The 13,011-nt window shown below is 45.7% G+C and overlaps 1 protein-coding gene across 5 annotated transcripts in view; it reads left to right on the top strand.

Annotated features, from left to right (window-relative positions):
- Positions 1-13,011, top strand: part of LOC118632432 (nebulin related anchoring protein) — a 67,331-nt gene that overhangs the window by 10,958 nt on the left and 43,362 nt on the right. For 2 of the 5 annotated variants that reach the window (XM_036265544.1, XM_036265542.1), the window contains 6 exons: positions 16-120; positions 3,021-3,125; positions 4,072-4,188; positions 5,717-5,821; positions 7,505-7,612; positions 8,877-8,981. In XM_036265544.1, coding sequence (XP_036121437.1) covers positions 16-120; positions 3,021-3,125; positions 4,072-4,188; positions 5,717-5,821; positions 7,505-7,612; positions 8,877-8,981 — 645 coding nt within the window. Of the gene's footprint in view, positions 1-15; positions 121-3,017; positions 3,126-4,071; positions 4,189-5,716; positions 5,822-7,504; positions 7,613-8,876; positions 8,982-13,011 lie in introns of all 5 variants that reach the window. The other 3 variants (XM_036265541.1, XM_036265546.1, XM_036265543.1) reach the window with 3 other exon arrangements.

Here is a 13,011-nt window from a genome sequence, read left to right on the forward strand (position 1 = left end):
TTTCCCTTCACGCAGGTGAGGTACCATCAGCAGTACCACAGAGAAGTGAAAGGAATGGCCGGTTCGGCCGCTGCCGCCGAGGGCACGTGGACGAAGGACTCTGCGGGTCAGTGTGGCCAGGTATGTGATGAATGACTTCCTGGGAGAGCGCCCTTCGCGATGGTCAGCTCTCTAGCCTGTGACACAGCCTGTGACCATGTCGTTGGGCCATGGCTTATCTTTGCGCTATTGATGAAAGGTGGATTTTCCAACCCGGAAAATAGTGGGCAATTCCTCAGGGGTCAACAGATGCCAAGTACTTCTTTTAAGGGAAGGACGTGTACCAAGATGGCAGGTTTGCCAGGAATACAGCAATCTCATCTACTCCCGGAAGAACGGTCTCAAGGACTAAGACTGGCTACTTTTAACCCGGCGAATAAGCACAAAGGGATCAAACACAGGTCTTGAAAATATTGAGCAAGTCACCGAGAAGCATGGCTCGTTTTCTTAGAAAGTGGAGTTTCTTATTTAGGATGCTAGATAAAACAATATTCCAGAGGACATAAACCTTGTTCCCAATTTCTCTTCTTAAATGAACTACACTTTGGCAGGGTGCAAAAAGCTTGAGATGATAATGACAAGCTCATTTCTATTTGCACGTTCCTGTCCATTTTCTGGCACTAGATAGGTATGGTAGGGAGGCTGGGGGACATTATGTTTTCAATGTTGTAAGTAAAGGATATTGGAAGACCAATTGCGTGTACTGGAACAGTATGTTCGATGGGTTTAGTTGGTAGTTTTTTCTTAATTGAGCAGTTGTTTGAATTATTGGCAGTAGGTAGACTCTATAACATAAGTGACTTATTCAACATACATAATTTATAAAAGAAAATAGGTGACCGATTTCTTCTTCAGACAGACAGTTGCCTACGTGCAGATCCAGTCACGTGAAGATAGTTTGCGACTCCATTGCAAATGTCTGAGCAAAAATATTTGGTTTTGAATGAAAAAGACCATTTTATGGAATTGCATGTTGTTGGTTAAATGGTCTCTTAGTGCTTTAAACTCAGTGAAAATACGTTTTATTTTGTCTCGTGTTTTAAATATGTTGATGAGAAGGCTCCGCACAGCTTTCAAAACTCAGTTTATTAAAAAACGTGGTTTCTGTATTTGGCAAAAACGACTAAATGAGGATGGTGCTTTCTGCCAGTAGTCAATGGACACAGATACTTCCACGTGTGTTTCCAGACCTGTCTGCACACATCGACGAAATAGAGCTTCATGGGAGCACAGGTTGCTCTTGATTATTAGGACATTTTGGTCGAAGTTTCCAGTCGTGATAACAACAAATGCAGGAATCAAAGCGGGTGTCGTTGACGGCTCTGCTGGCAGCTGGCGGGAGCATGCGTCGTGGGTGGGCTGTCACTGTGGATTCAGCGGGACTGGCCAGGGCCTGAGCGGGAGGGAGGGAGGGAGTGACAGAGAAGCAGGCAGACAGTCGTAAACCATAAATATCTGTAGTGTCCCCAAATGCCGAACAATTCCTTCTTCTTTTTAACGAGTCACTCTTCTTACCGGTTAAACAGACTGTGCCATCAAACCAGTCCATTCTTTGTAACCAGTCAACTTGCCAGTAGAATTGGGTGTCTCACAGATTCACACACACGACGTAGATACAGAAAGCAGGGGAGTTAAAACACCCTACAAACCAACCCCAAACTGTAGAGCAGAATGGAAAGGGGCTTACCGAAGAATTCGAGTGCCTTTATCATCATTACTATTACTATTACTATTTTTTTTTATCCTCATCCAAGGACATTTTTCCATTTTTTGTTCAGATAGAGTAGGAAGGAGAGAGAGGAAGAGAGAGAGAGAGAAACATTGACGTGAAAGGGACACATCGAGTGGCTGCCACCCACACGACCAACCAGGGCCGGGGACAAACTGCAACCGAGGTACATGCCCTTAGCGGGAACCGAACCCGGGTCTCTCTGGACCGCAGGCCAACACTCTAACTGCTGAGCCAAACTGGCCAGGGCTATCATTGTTATTTTTTAACTTAATTTTTTTTTCTCTTGTTACTTTTGACCCAGAATGTTCTGGCAGCCAAGCGCGAGGGACCACTCACTGAACAGCTGTCATTATTGGACAAGGAGGGAGTCTGGACGTTCTAATGGGCCTGTTTTCTTTGAGAAAATGGGTGTACCAGACTGCGAACCTGGAGCTGCGGCAGGCGGCCCTTGCCCTGGAGGAAGCCAGCAGGGAACCGAGTCATGAGCCCAAGGGGACGTGCTAAGGGCCGGTCCATATTTGGGGGAACACAGATGAGGAAGCAGCTGATCCTGCCCGGGGCAGGGCTGAGAGTGAGGACGGGTTCCCCAGAGAGAGGGGAGCATCTGGCGGGGTCTTGAAGGACATCCGGCCGCCAGGGAAGGTGTAGACGCGTGACGTGATGACGGTTCCTTGAGAGAGAATGTTTTCCCTTGTGGAGTGGTAGGTGGTGTGGGGCGAGGGAGGGAGAAATTAAGACTCAGACCATACTGCTTAGCCTGAAATATACATTTAGTCCCATTTCAGATCCTCTTACGGCAATTTGAAAATTTCCACCAGTTACAAAAATCCAGATAGTCCTAGAATGACATACGCCGCGGGGGGAGACAGTTTCTGGGACATCAACGCGCTTCTCTGCATCAGTCGGCCAGTGGGCCTGAGACAGGTGGCACTCAAGGCTACTGCAAGACAGAGGGACTTTCCTCGCGTCTGCTCAGAAACGAACACGCCGTAATACCTGGGCCTGGGAGACTGGCACTGTCTTGATTAATCTGGTGGAAATGCCTATGATGATGAGAATAGTTACCATTTACTTAGTGTTGACTGTGTACTGGGCATCAGGCAGGAGCCCTAACTCCAGAGTCTGACCACTGGAGTGTCCAATGTGGACAGGCCTCTGTGGGAACAGGCGCTAGGAGAAATCATTGCTAGTCTCCAGCCGTGCAGGGAGGGGAACATTACTGATTAACATTTTCTTATCGACTCAGCAGGGTTACTTGGAGGAATGTGAGGAGCACAGAGGGAAGGGCAGCTTCCCCGCCATGATCACCCCAGCTTATCAGAATGCCAAGAAAGCCAACGAACTCATTAGTGATGTAAGTATCACCACGGGACACCCCGAAGAGCCACAGAGGCAGAGGAGAAATGAGACTGTGCTTACTGACACCTACTCACAGATAAACTGATCAGCGCTGAGCCCAAGGAGTAGGATAGCCCACAATTTCTGGCTTCTGCTTCTTTTGTTCAGACTGTTTGGTCACATACATGTGCTTCAAAGGAGACTGACGGGGACACATGGCATAGCTCTGGGTCAGCTGAAGCAAGTGTGAATGCACCAGCCAGACACGCTGGGGTTAGGACACTCTTGGCAAAACAACCCATCTAGACATGGAGCACTTTTAATAGCCGATTAAAAGAAGCCATATGATTGTGAAACTGGGTGTAGCCCAGTTGATAAAATGATTCGTGTTTGCAGAAGGTTGGCCAGCAGGCAATCCGTGAAAGACAGGCTATAATTAAACTGGGTAAAGTGACACACACACACTGTAGATCCAACGCACCAACTTGAACTTGAACTTGGTCTATAATCAGAAGCCAAGCGTTCACCTCACACCCCCTCTGCCCTTCCCCTTCACTCGGTTACTATTCAGTTATTAAACCCGTTTACCCAGAATGGTGCACTTTTACCCCAAGGGAAAATAAAAGACCCTTTCGTCTCTTTGCCCCTCCCCAGCTGGCGAGGTAGGAAGCGTTGAAACCAAGGGCAGACCGGGTGCGGGACTACATGCTTTTGCACGATTGCTTTAAGATCTTTCTTTGCGCGGAAGTGGAGTGTGAAGTGTGAGAAGTGCTAATAGCATTTTAATACGAAAGGGACTGAGTAGTTTGTGGGTTTTATGGAGAGAAAACCCGTATGATGTTATTCCTCCAGGAAATGGTGAGAAGTACATGTTGATATTAAGTGTGGGATAATTTGGGAGTGAGTTCTGTCGTGGGGCATGAAGACAGCAACTCCGGACCCTCTGTGTGTGCTTCTTTCAGATAAAATACAGGCAGGATTTCAACAGGATGAAAGGTGCCACACATTATCACTCCCTCCCAGCCCAGGACAACTTGGTTCTGAAGCGGGCTCAGAGTGTGAACAAGCTCGTGAGCGAGGTGCGTATGGGGGGGACAGTCACTTCTGTTTGCGGCCATCTCCATTAACCCCATAAAGGCAGTGAGTGGGGCCCACCCCGGAAAAAATTCCATGTGATGTCACATAGACTACACACGGGTTGCCGGTTCCCAAAGAACAAATGTGCGAAGTAATTCACAGGAGAACCCCGAATCGAACCAGTCCAATGGAAACACATCCAATTTCTCCGGTGACTCAAAAGTCCTGTCCTGAATTCCTGCAGGGCTGATATTCAGAAGTTCCAGGCAAGAGGTTTCTAGCTGTCAGAATACTGCATGAGCGGAAATCAAAGAACAGAAAGGGTTTCCCACGTGGGCCTGTCCCATTCTGTCATCGTTGTAGCCAGGCTTCCGAGAAACCGTGGGTACCACACGAATCACCTTTGTCTTAGAAGCTGAACTGGCTGCCAGAGGGTGTGTTTTGTTTTGTCCTTGCCAAAGAGTTCTAACAGTTCTAAAAATCTTGTCCCCGGGTAGGACAAACAGAACGCACCAACTGGCAGCCAGTTCAGCTTCTAAGATAAAGGTGATTCGTGTGGTTCCCACGGTCTCTAGGGCATGACAAGGACAGGGGGAACTAGAGTCTCGTTTGCATTACTGATCTGGACCCCGACGGCACTGGACTTGGCAACATCTCATAGAGGGGAAGAATTAAAGCCATTAAAAGTAGCTTTACTCTTATAAGTAAGGTCACGAGTACTTTTTAATTTTAATTTTATATTCTACTGTGAGCATTGACAACTTGCATAGTTTAGAAGGCATATTCCCACCACGTATTTTCTATGATAGGATAACACATTGTATTTCCTTTGGTAAGAGGTCTTATGTTTATCCAGTGAGACAAACCAGCCACACTTCTATTAATAGTAATCAGTCTTCAGCTCCTTCTCTAATTACCTGGGAGTCTGTTTAATAAGATAGCCTCACATTACACCCAGCTATCAGGGGACTCAGCTAGCCAACCCATTTAAAATTAGAAGACACTCTATGAATCTATGAATGGTATTGTTTATCATACACTTTGGTAAACTAAGCTTTTTGGTTAAATTTCATACATACAGAGAAGTGCAGATATCATTAAGGGTAACAGGGAGGATTCTCACTAGTGGATACATCTCTGTAACTAGTGCCCTGATCCAGAGACAGAACATGACAGAATTCCAGGACCCCCCCCCCCCCGCACTCTGTCCCCCCCCTCCCCGCCCCCGACACTTGTCCCAAGAGGAACCACTGTCCTGAGTCCTAAAACCAGTTTTGCCTTTTTTGAGTGGTATGGAATCTTACAGTATTTATTCTTGAAAGGGACTCTTTTTAATTTTTAGAACCAAATTGATTATTCACTTATTTATCACAGGAAAGCAAGTACTCTTAATACACAGTATGCTAGGCCTGGTATTTTTAAACCTTGGGTTGAAAGTTTCCTAAAAATACCTTAGTAAAGTCCTGGTGACGTTTTCTAGAGTGACTTCGGGTTTGGTTCAACTGTGCAAGTGGTGTTTTGATTTCTAAGGTGGAGTATAAGAAGGACCTAGAAGGTAGTAAAGGTCACAGTATCAACTACTGTGAGACACCTCAATTCAGGAACGTGAGCAAGATCTCAAAATTCACCAGTGATGTGAGTTTTAATGCCTAAGCATTTGTTTGGGCTTTTTTATGACCTTCATTTCTAGGTCTCCCAAGAGACAGCCTGTGTGAATGTACTTATGTGTCTTGGAGAAGCATGGCTTTTTAGGCTCAATCCTGATAGGTGTGATTAAGACTGTCTGCTGGGATGGGGCCACGGAGCGTTACATTTTGTTACATCCCCCGATGCATCCTTGACCTTGAGCCCACGGGGCAGCACCTGCCTGACATCTCGCATCCTTCGTGTATGGCAGTATCTGGTGCCCGGTGACGAAGGCCGGTGATGGAGCATGCAGCATCCTCCCAATGCGACTTTGTGCTTCTTAACTGGGTACCTGCTCTCATTTGACCTGCACAGAAACTCAGGGAGCCATATATTAATCCCCCATTTCACAGAGAAGCGGATATCTGCTGGAGTGGCATTTGCAAATTTGGATATTCTCAGAGGCGGTCTGGAGATGCATCCTTCAGAACATCAAGGATCTGGACTAGATTATGTGGCTTTGCCTCTGCTTAGCTGCACACCATCGTAGAAATTTAAATCATGCAGCACTTCCTAAAGCTCATGGAGGAGTTTATTTTGCCTAATGAGCGGTGAAGAGCACCAGGTGGACCTGACTTCACAGTCAACCAGGTGGCCGACTTTGGGGAACTTGTTTAAGCTCGCCGAGGCATTTTGCCCATCCGCAAGTGGGGATGATGATAATCCCTGTCCTCATAGAGTGCTTGTGAGGGTCAATGGAGATAAGTAGAACCGTGTCTCGGTATCTAGTGATCTAGTGATATTATTCTGTTTAAATACTCTCACTGCTTAATAACTCAATGACCTCCCAGGATAGGTCATTTTAACGTAGCTTCATTAGACACTATCCAGATTTTCCTATTCATGGCTTCTTGTCATTCCGTTTTGGTTCTTGTTATTTGGTAAACTGCATTTGGGACAGAACATCATTATTTCGCATGGTTGCAATAGATCAGTCTGAGATGTAAAGTTCCTAGGCTTTGGCAGAGCGCAGGTTTTATTCCGCATCTATTTGGACACGGAGGTAGTAGCCTGCAGTGATTTGGACCACCCCCAGCATGGGGCTTTGCACCCATTGCCCGCACACTCAGGGCTCGTCCGTTGGAGAGCTTCACGCTCTCACGGTAGGTTTTCACATCGAAAAAGATCTGGTTTGTGTGTAATTGAAAATATTTTTTAAAAATACGTTTTTATTGATATTTTTAGAGAGAGAAGAAGGGAGAGAGAGAGAGAGAGACATTGATCAGTTGCCTCCTGCATGCCCCCTACTGGGGATCGAGCCTGCAACCTGGGCATGTGCCCTGACTGGGGATTCACCCGGGACCTCTCAGGCCATGGGATGATGCTCAGATCCACTGAACCACATGGGCCACGCCAATTGAAAATATTTTTAAAAAATCAGGTCTGTGTGGTGCTGTCTCAGGCTCATCAGATCTGATGTTTTCTTGTGTGCAGTGTGCTTGTCTTGCTCCGACTTCTTGTGTTTGCCTGACATGTCATAGGTTTGTGCTATGCTTTCTATTTACTGAGACACTGACTACTTAAATAGGTTCTCTTTAGTCATTTATATTTCCACCATAATCCATGAAGATGAGTAGTTAATCTTCAACAGGTTGGGGGAACTTTTGTTGAACGTTCTGTGTTCCCATGTAGAACAAATATAAAGAAGACTACCAGAACCACATGAGAGGCCGCTATGAAGGAGTGGGTATGGACAGACGGACTCTCCATGCCATGAAAGTTGGAAGTCTGGCAAGCAACGTGAGTTCCTGGGGATCTGTTGGCGGGAAAGAGGCGGGGCATCAGTAATTTAGCCAATTCTTTTCAACCTCCCGTTTTAAAAAATCGGTTTTCTATTGTGCAAAGGTTGACCCGTAGGAGTGTCTAAATGTGAACGGATACAACCAAGGCTAGGTAAAATTCTTTGAGATTTTCAATAACTTCAATTTACTTGTCTGAGCTTTCTCTGGTTTGAAGAGTAGTCAGATCTGCTGTAATCGATCTGGTGTGAGAAAAAGGTTCAGTTTCTGAGAGATGAAGAGAAATGGGTGAACATAATTCCTATTTGAAATCCCTCAAATTCCCAAAGCATTTGTGATTTATCTGGACTTTGTTGGTTGCGTGGGTGGTTGGGTGATTGATTGATTCATTTATTCCATCCCAGAGTTCATCGCAGACCTCCTGTTCATTGAAGGCACTGGTCTTCAAAGTAGATCGGGTCCCTGTTTTTACCACAGCCTGTAATCTGTTAGTCTGCCTTTGGCTTTGTCAGTTCACTTTACAGCAACGGTTCTCAACCTGTGGGTCATGACCCCTTTGGGGACTTCACAGGGGTCGCCTAAGACCATCAGAAAACACATATTTCCGATGGTCTTAGGAACTGAGACACCGCTCCTCTATCCGTCTCTAGGTGGGTCCACCCATGTGCAGATACGCCCATGTGCAGATATGCCCATGTGCAGATACGCCCTCATACAACAAGAGGAGCTGTATTAAAGGGCCGCGGCATTAGGAAGGTTAAGAACCACTGCTTTGTAGGTTTGCAAATGCCAAATTGTAAATCTTGGAGGTAAAGGACACTTTATAAAAAAACAATTTCATTATTCAAACACAGAAATGTCAAATTTCCTCTGCTTGAAAGTGTTAAATTTGATCTTTTAAAAAAAATTTAAAACACTCTAAAGACTGGGTTTTTCACTTACTTTCCAGGAGTTGGCCAAGAAGCTCTTCCATTATGTATTCAGGCGCAAATGCTTCTTTTAAACAACAACTACAAGGGGTTCCATCCTTAATAAGATAAAATAAATGTGCTACAGATGGAAGTTAATGAATTTTGGATTAATTAAGAAGAAGAATTCAAATTAATTAAAGGCAAAAGTGTGAACATAATTTAATTTTCCTTGGAGTTGATGAAATTGAATTAGTTTTGTTTCTGGTTACTTCTTAGAATACTTCCTCTGACATTCGAACAAGGTCAAAGGGAAGTGGGGGCTCATTTCTCTTTTCTTGTCCTTTTGTGGCTCAGATCGCCTACAAAGCCGATTACAAACACGACATTGTGGACTACAACTACCCAGCCACGCTCACGCCCTCCTATCAGACGGTGGTGAAACTTGTGCCCTTGAAAGACGTAAGTCCTCTTCCCAAGGCCCTTTCTGCTTTGTTCTTGTCCATTCTCTCCTTTGGTGTGATACCAGGCAGCAAGATGGAAAGAAAGAAGATGCATAGGAAATGGAAGGAGGGATGGAAAGGGGTATTCTTTTCAACTAGGAAGTCCACTGATGCATGTTTGGAAAGGCTTCGTTTTGTTGTTGTTGTTGTTTTTATTGATTTTCGAGAGAGGGGGGAAGTAAGGAGAGGAAGAGAGAGAAACATCAATTTGTTGTTGCACTTATTTATGCATTCATTGGTTGATTCTTGTACGTGCCCTGACTGGGGATTGAACCTGCACCTTGGCATATTGGGATGACAATGTGACCAACTGGGCTGCCCGGCCAGGGCCAAGGAAACGTAGGTTTTCAGTGTAAGGTGGGAACAGCTCTGGCTTCATCCTGAAAATGCCTGAGGTTCAGTTTCTCCTCTTAGAATTTGGTGTCGGCTGCTGGGCACATTTAAGTAATTGTTCCTTAGTGATGATGACCTTTTTTAAAGTTTTGGAATGTGATATGTTTAAGGACTGAAGGAAGTAAAACAGAGTGGCTCTAAATTGAGAGGAAGTGGTAATGACAACTCAAATCTTTTTCTTATGCGCACTTGGGAAACAAGCGTGGAATAATACGTAACTCTTAATTATTACATCAATGGCTTTATAGTTTGGTCCCAAATAAAATATGCATAATTAATTAAATGTATTGTTTTCTAATTGTAAGAATTTTACTACATGTGTATTACAGGAAATTTAGAAAATACAGAAAAGTACAAAGAAAAAGATAAAAGTCATATTCTATCTTAAAAAGTACTTAAGGTGCTTTAGAGCTAAATTGATATCATAGCTATTTGTCAGCGAAGGTTATCATCAATCAGTCAGTAATTTAACAGATAATTCAACATGTATTTAATAAATGCCCAGTGCGACTCTGGGGTCAGCACAGCTCCAGCAGTTGACCTGGGTTTTACTGTTTGCTCTGTCTTCTGCTCAGAGTAGGAGTGGTGTTGGCTGGAGTTGGGTATCTCCAGTGTCTAACAGTTTGCAGGGCAATGAAGGACAATCACTGACAAATGATAGTTGAATGGATGAAAGGGCTTTCAAACATGTGATAAAGCAAGGGGTGGGGTAGAGGAATATAAGGGGCCTAAACGTTGCCTCTGTTTTTCTGGGGAAGTTTGGTTGGGTTGACTTGCTCATTTCACCCTTGAGAAACCCAAGTTTAAACTTGGCTATCAAAGCCACTTCCCTTCGTGTTTGGCTGCGTATATTACCTGGGAAACTCGAGGATCGAGAACCTTTCATTCAGATTCAAGTGTGTGTTCTTGCAGTAGTATCACAGAAGTCATGCTTAACAGCACAAGCAAAACGAGGTGGATTCCTGCAACTTTATACTGCCATCATAACACCACCTGCTATTACACGCATCTGTACAAGACTGGCTCAAACCAGGCCCTCGCTGGAGCCAGCTCACCCCTGGAGGTCTGAGAACAGAGTGAAAGTAGACTGGGTTAGAAATGAGCAGAGGGTAGTTCCACACTGGAGCCCGTGAGCCAGATCCGGGCTGCAAAGGTGTTGTATTTGGCCACACAGTGTTTAAAAAACTGAACCAGTGTATAGAAATTGTAAGAGTTCACATAAAAGTTTATATTTTCACCTTTTTAAAAAAAACAATAGGAAAACTCAGGGAGCTGTGCCCTAGTCCCTGCATGGCAGCCGTTGGCTGGGACTGGGTGGTAGCCGATCTCTGTCCTCATGTTGTTTTTACCTTCTTGGCTCCCTGTAATTTTTATTTGACCACCTAATGCGAGGGCTTTGGTGTTCAGGAAGTTTGGGGAATCCATTCCAAGAACACCGTGTTCTCTGTCTCTGTCTGGTAGTCGGAATGGTGGTCAAATAGCTCTGCAATTTAACGGACAAGCACAGCCCTCGATTAGAGAGGATTCCCTTAGACGGATTTTATAGACACTAACAGCATTGCAGTGGGACGCTAGGCTCAGCGACGACACCTTTCAGAGCGTAGACTGAGGCGGTGGTCAGCACCCCGTGATGTGGCAAAGGCGGGGTTAGTCATGGAGACTGACAAGTACGTCCCACAGAGAGAAGTGACTGTGCTCTGCCACACACACAATGCACAATGATCGGGAAGGAATATGCCATTTAAAAAAAACATTGTTCTTGTGACCTTGCATCGTGCATAATTCTGAATCCTAACAGACTCTTCATTCTGAGATGATAATTTTTCCCTCTGAATTAATGCAGTAGGAAGCCACTGCGCTCTAATCTCATTAATAGTTGACAATGAAGTGAATTTATATTTTTTAGTTTTCCTGACATACCCCATGTCCAAAACTCAGAATGTGCAAAAACTTTTCTCCTTGAATCATTAGCTAAAAAGCCCAAAGTGATGCCGTCTTTTATCGCCAAATCTAACAGAATGCTCTGTGGCCTCGTGTCAGGGACACTGTTCTTTTTCTAGATCCTGTTCTAGAAGTTAATCTGCAAGTCATTTGTGTGCGGAACATTTCCCTGTCTAAACAGCGCTGGCTCTGGCTATGGGAGCCCTCTTCCACCTGCAAAGAACAGTCATGCATTGTTCTAGGCAACCTCCTTTGGCAAAGCAGGTTTCTAGCATATAGGTTGAGAGCCCCTTTGGGAGGAGGGTGCTGGGGTTTGAATCCCAACTCTGACATGAGCTGGGCGACCTTGAGCAAGTGATTTCAGGTCTCTGTGCCTGAGTTTTCAACACCGTCAGGTCGAGGTAACAACAGGGTAGGAGGAGGATTAAATATGTTAAATGCATAACGCACTTGAAATAGTGACAGGCTCATGGTAAGTGCATTTTTTTTTTAAATGCCGTAATTATTATTAGCCAATGTTGGGACAAGGAAGAGTGGAGTGAGTACAAGGAAGAGATGGAGCATATGCGCTGGCCCTTTAGAGCTATTTCACTTGGGTCACTGGATTTTAAAAGTATTGAACTATTTGCCAACATTTAAAAAAGGCAAGATTTTATATAATAACATGGATTTCTGGTTTCTTTGGAATAATTGGGAAGTCTGGCCACTCTGCTGCACATGAATGCACCGTTCCCATCTCTCAGGGCTGAACAGCAGCCGCTGCCCTTCGCCGCGGCCCCACCCCTCCGGCCACTTCCCCAGCAACGAGGCCAAACCCTGACCCGGACTCGTGTTCCCCTCGCATCCAGCTAGCAGTCTCTTTGGCTCTCACAGACTTCGTGACCTTTGGGCTGTCACCCTGGGAGGTGGCAATAGGAGATAGCAGCAGCAGCAGGCAGATGGAGTGGCAAAGACATCAGACTAGTTTATTTTATTATTATTATTATTTTTAATCCTCACCCGAGGATATTTTTACATTAATCTTCAAATAGAGCTGGTGGGGGGAGGGGGAGGAAGAGAGAGAGAGAGAGAAACATTGATGTGAGAAACAGACATCGATTGGTTGCCACCCACACAACTCGAACTCAGGCCCGGGATGAACCGCAGCCCAGGGATGTACCCTTGGCCAGAATCGAACTCAGGACTCTTTGGTCCGGGGGTGATGCGCTTACCGCCGAGCCATATGGGCCAGGGCCACCAGACTAGTTTGCAGGAAATGGCAGGAAAGTAGGAGTGTGGGCAGCACCAACCGCCAGAGACGTATGACCAGAGGCGGTAGGTGGACGTTAGGACAGAGATGGCAGTAGATGGTGGGGATGCTCTTAGGCAGAACCTGGGCCTCAAGAAGCTTCAGCAGTGTGAGGGGTGCTGGGCTTCGGGCAGTGAAACAGAGACTTGAAGGCTGTGAGCGAGGGGGTGGCCCGTGTGACCTGATTGCTGTGAACGAAGCCAGAGCCCCGCTTACGAAGGGCCAAGCTGGAGTCTGTGCGTGGAAAGGCTCAGGGTCCGAGGGGCTGGGCCATTTTGGGGTCCATGGAGCAAGGACACAGCTGAGATATCCCCCCGGGCACGGCTGTGTCTGAGTTTGCTCGCCCTGCAGGGTAGACACTCTGACT

Source organism: Molossus molossus, unplaced genomic scaffold, assembly GCF_014108415.1.
Source record: "Molossus molossus isolate mMolMol1 unplaced genomic scaffold, mMolMol1.p scaffold_m16_p_17, whole genome shotgun sequence".
Classification (NCBI taxonomy): Eukaryota; Metazoa; Chordata; class Mammalia; order Chiroptera; family Molossidae; genus Molossus; species Molossus molossus.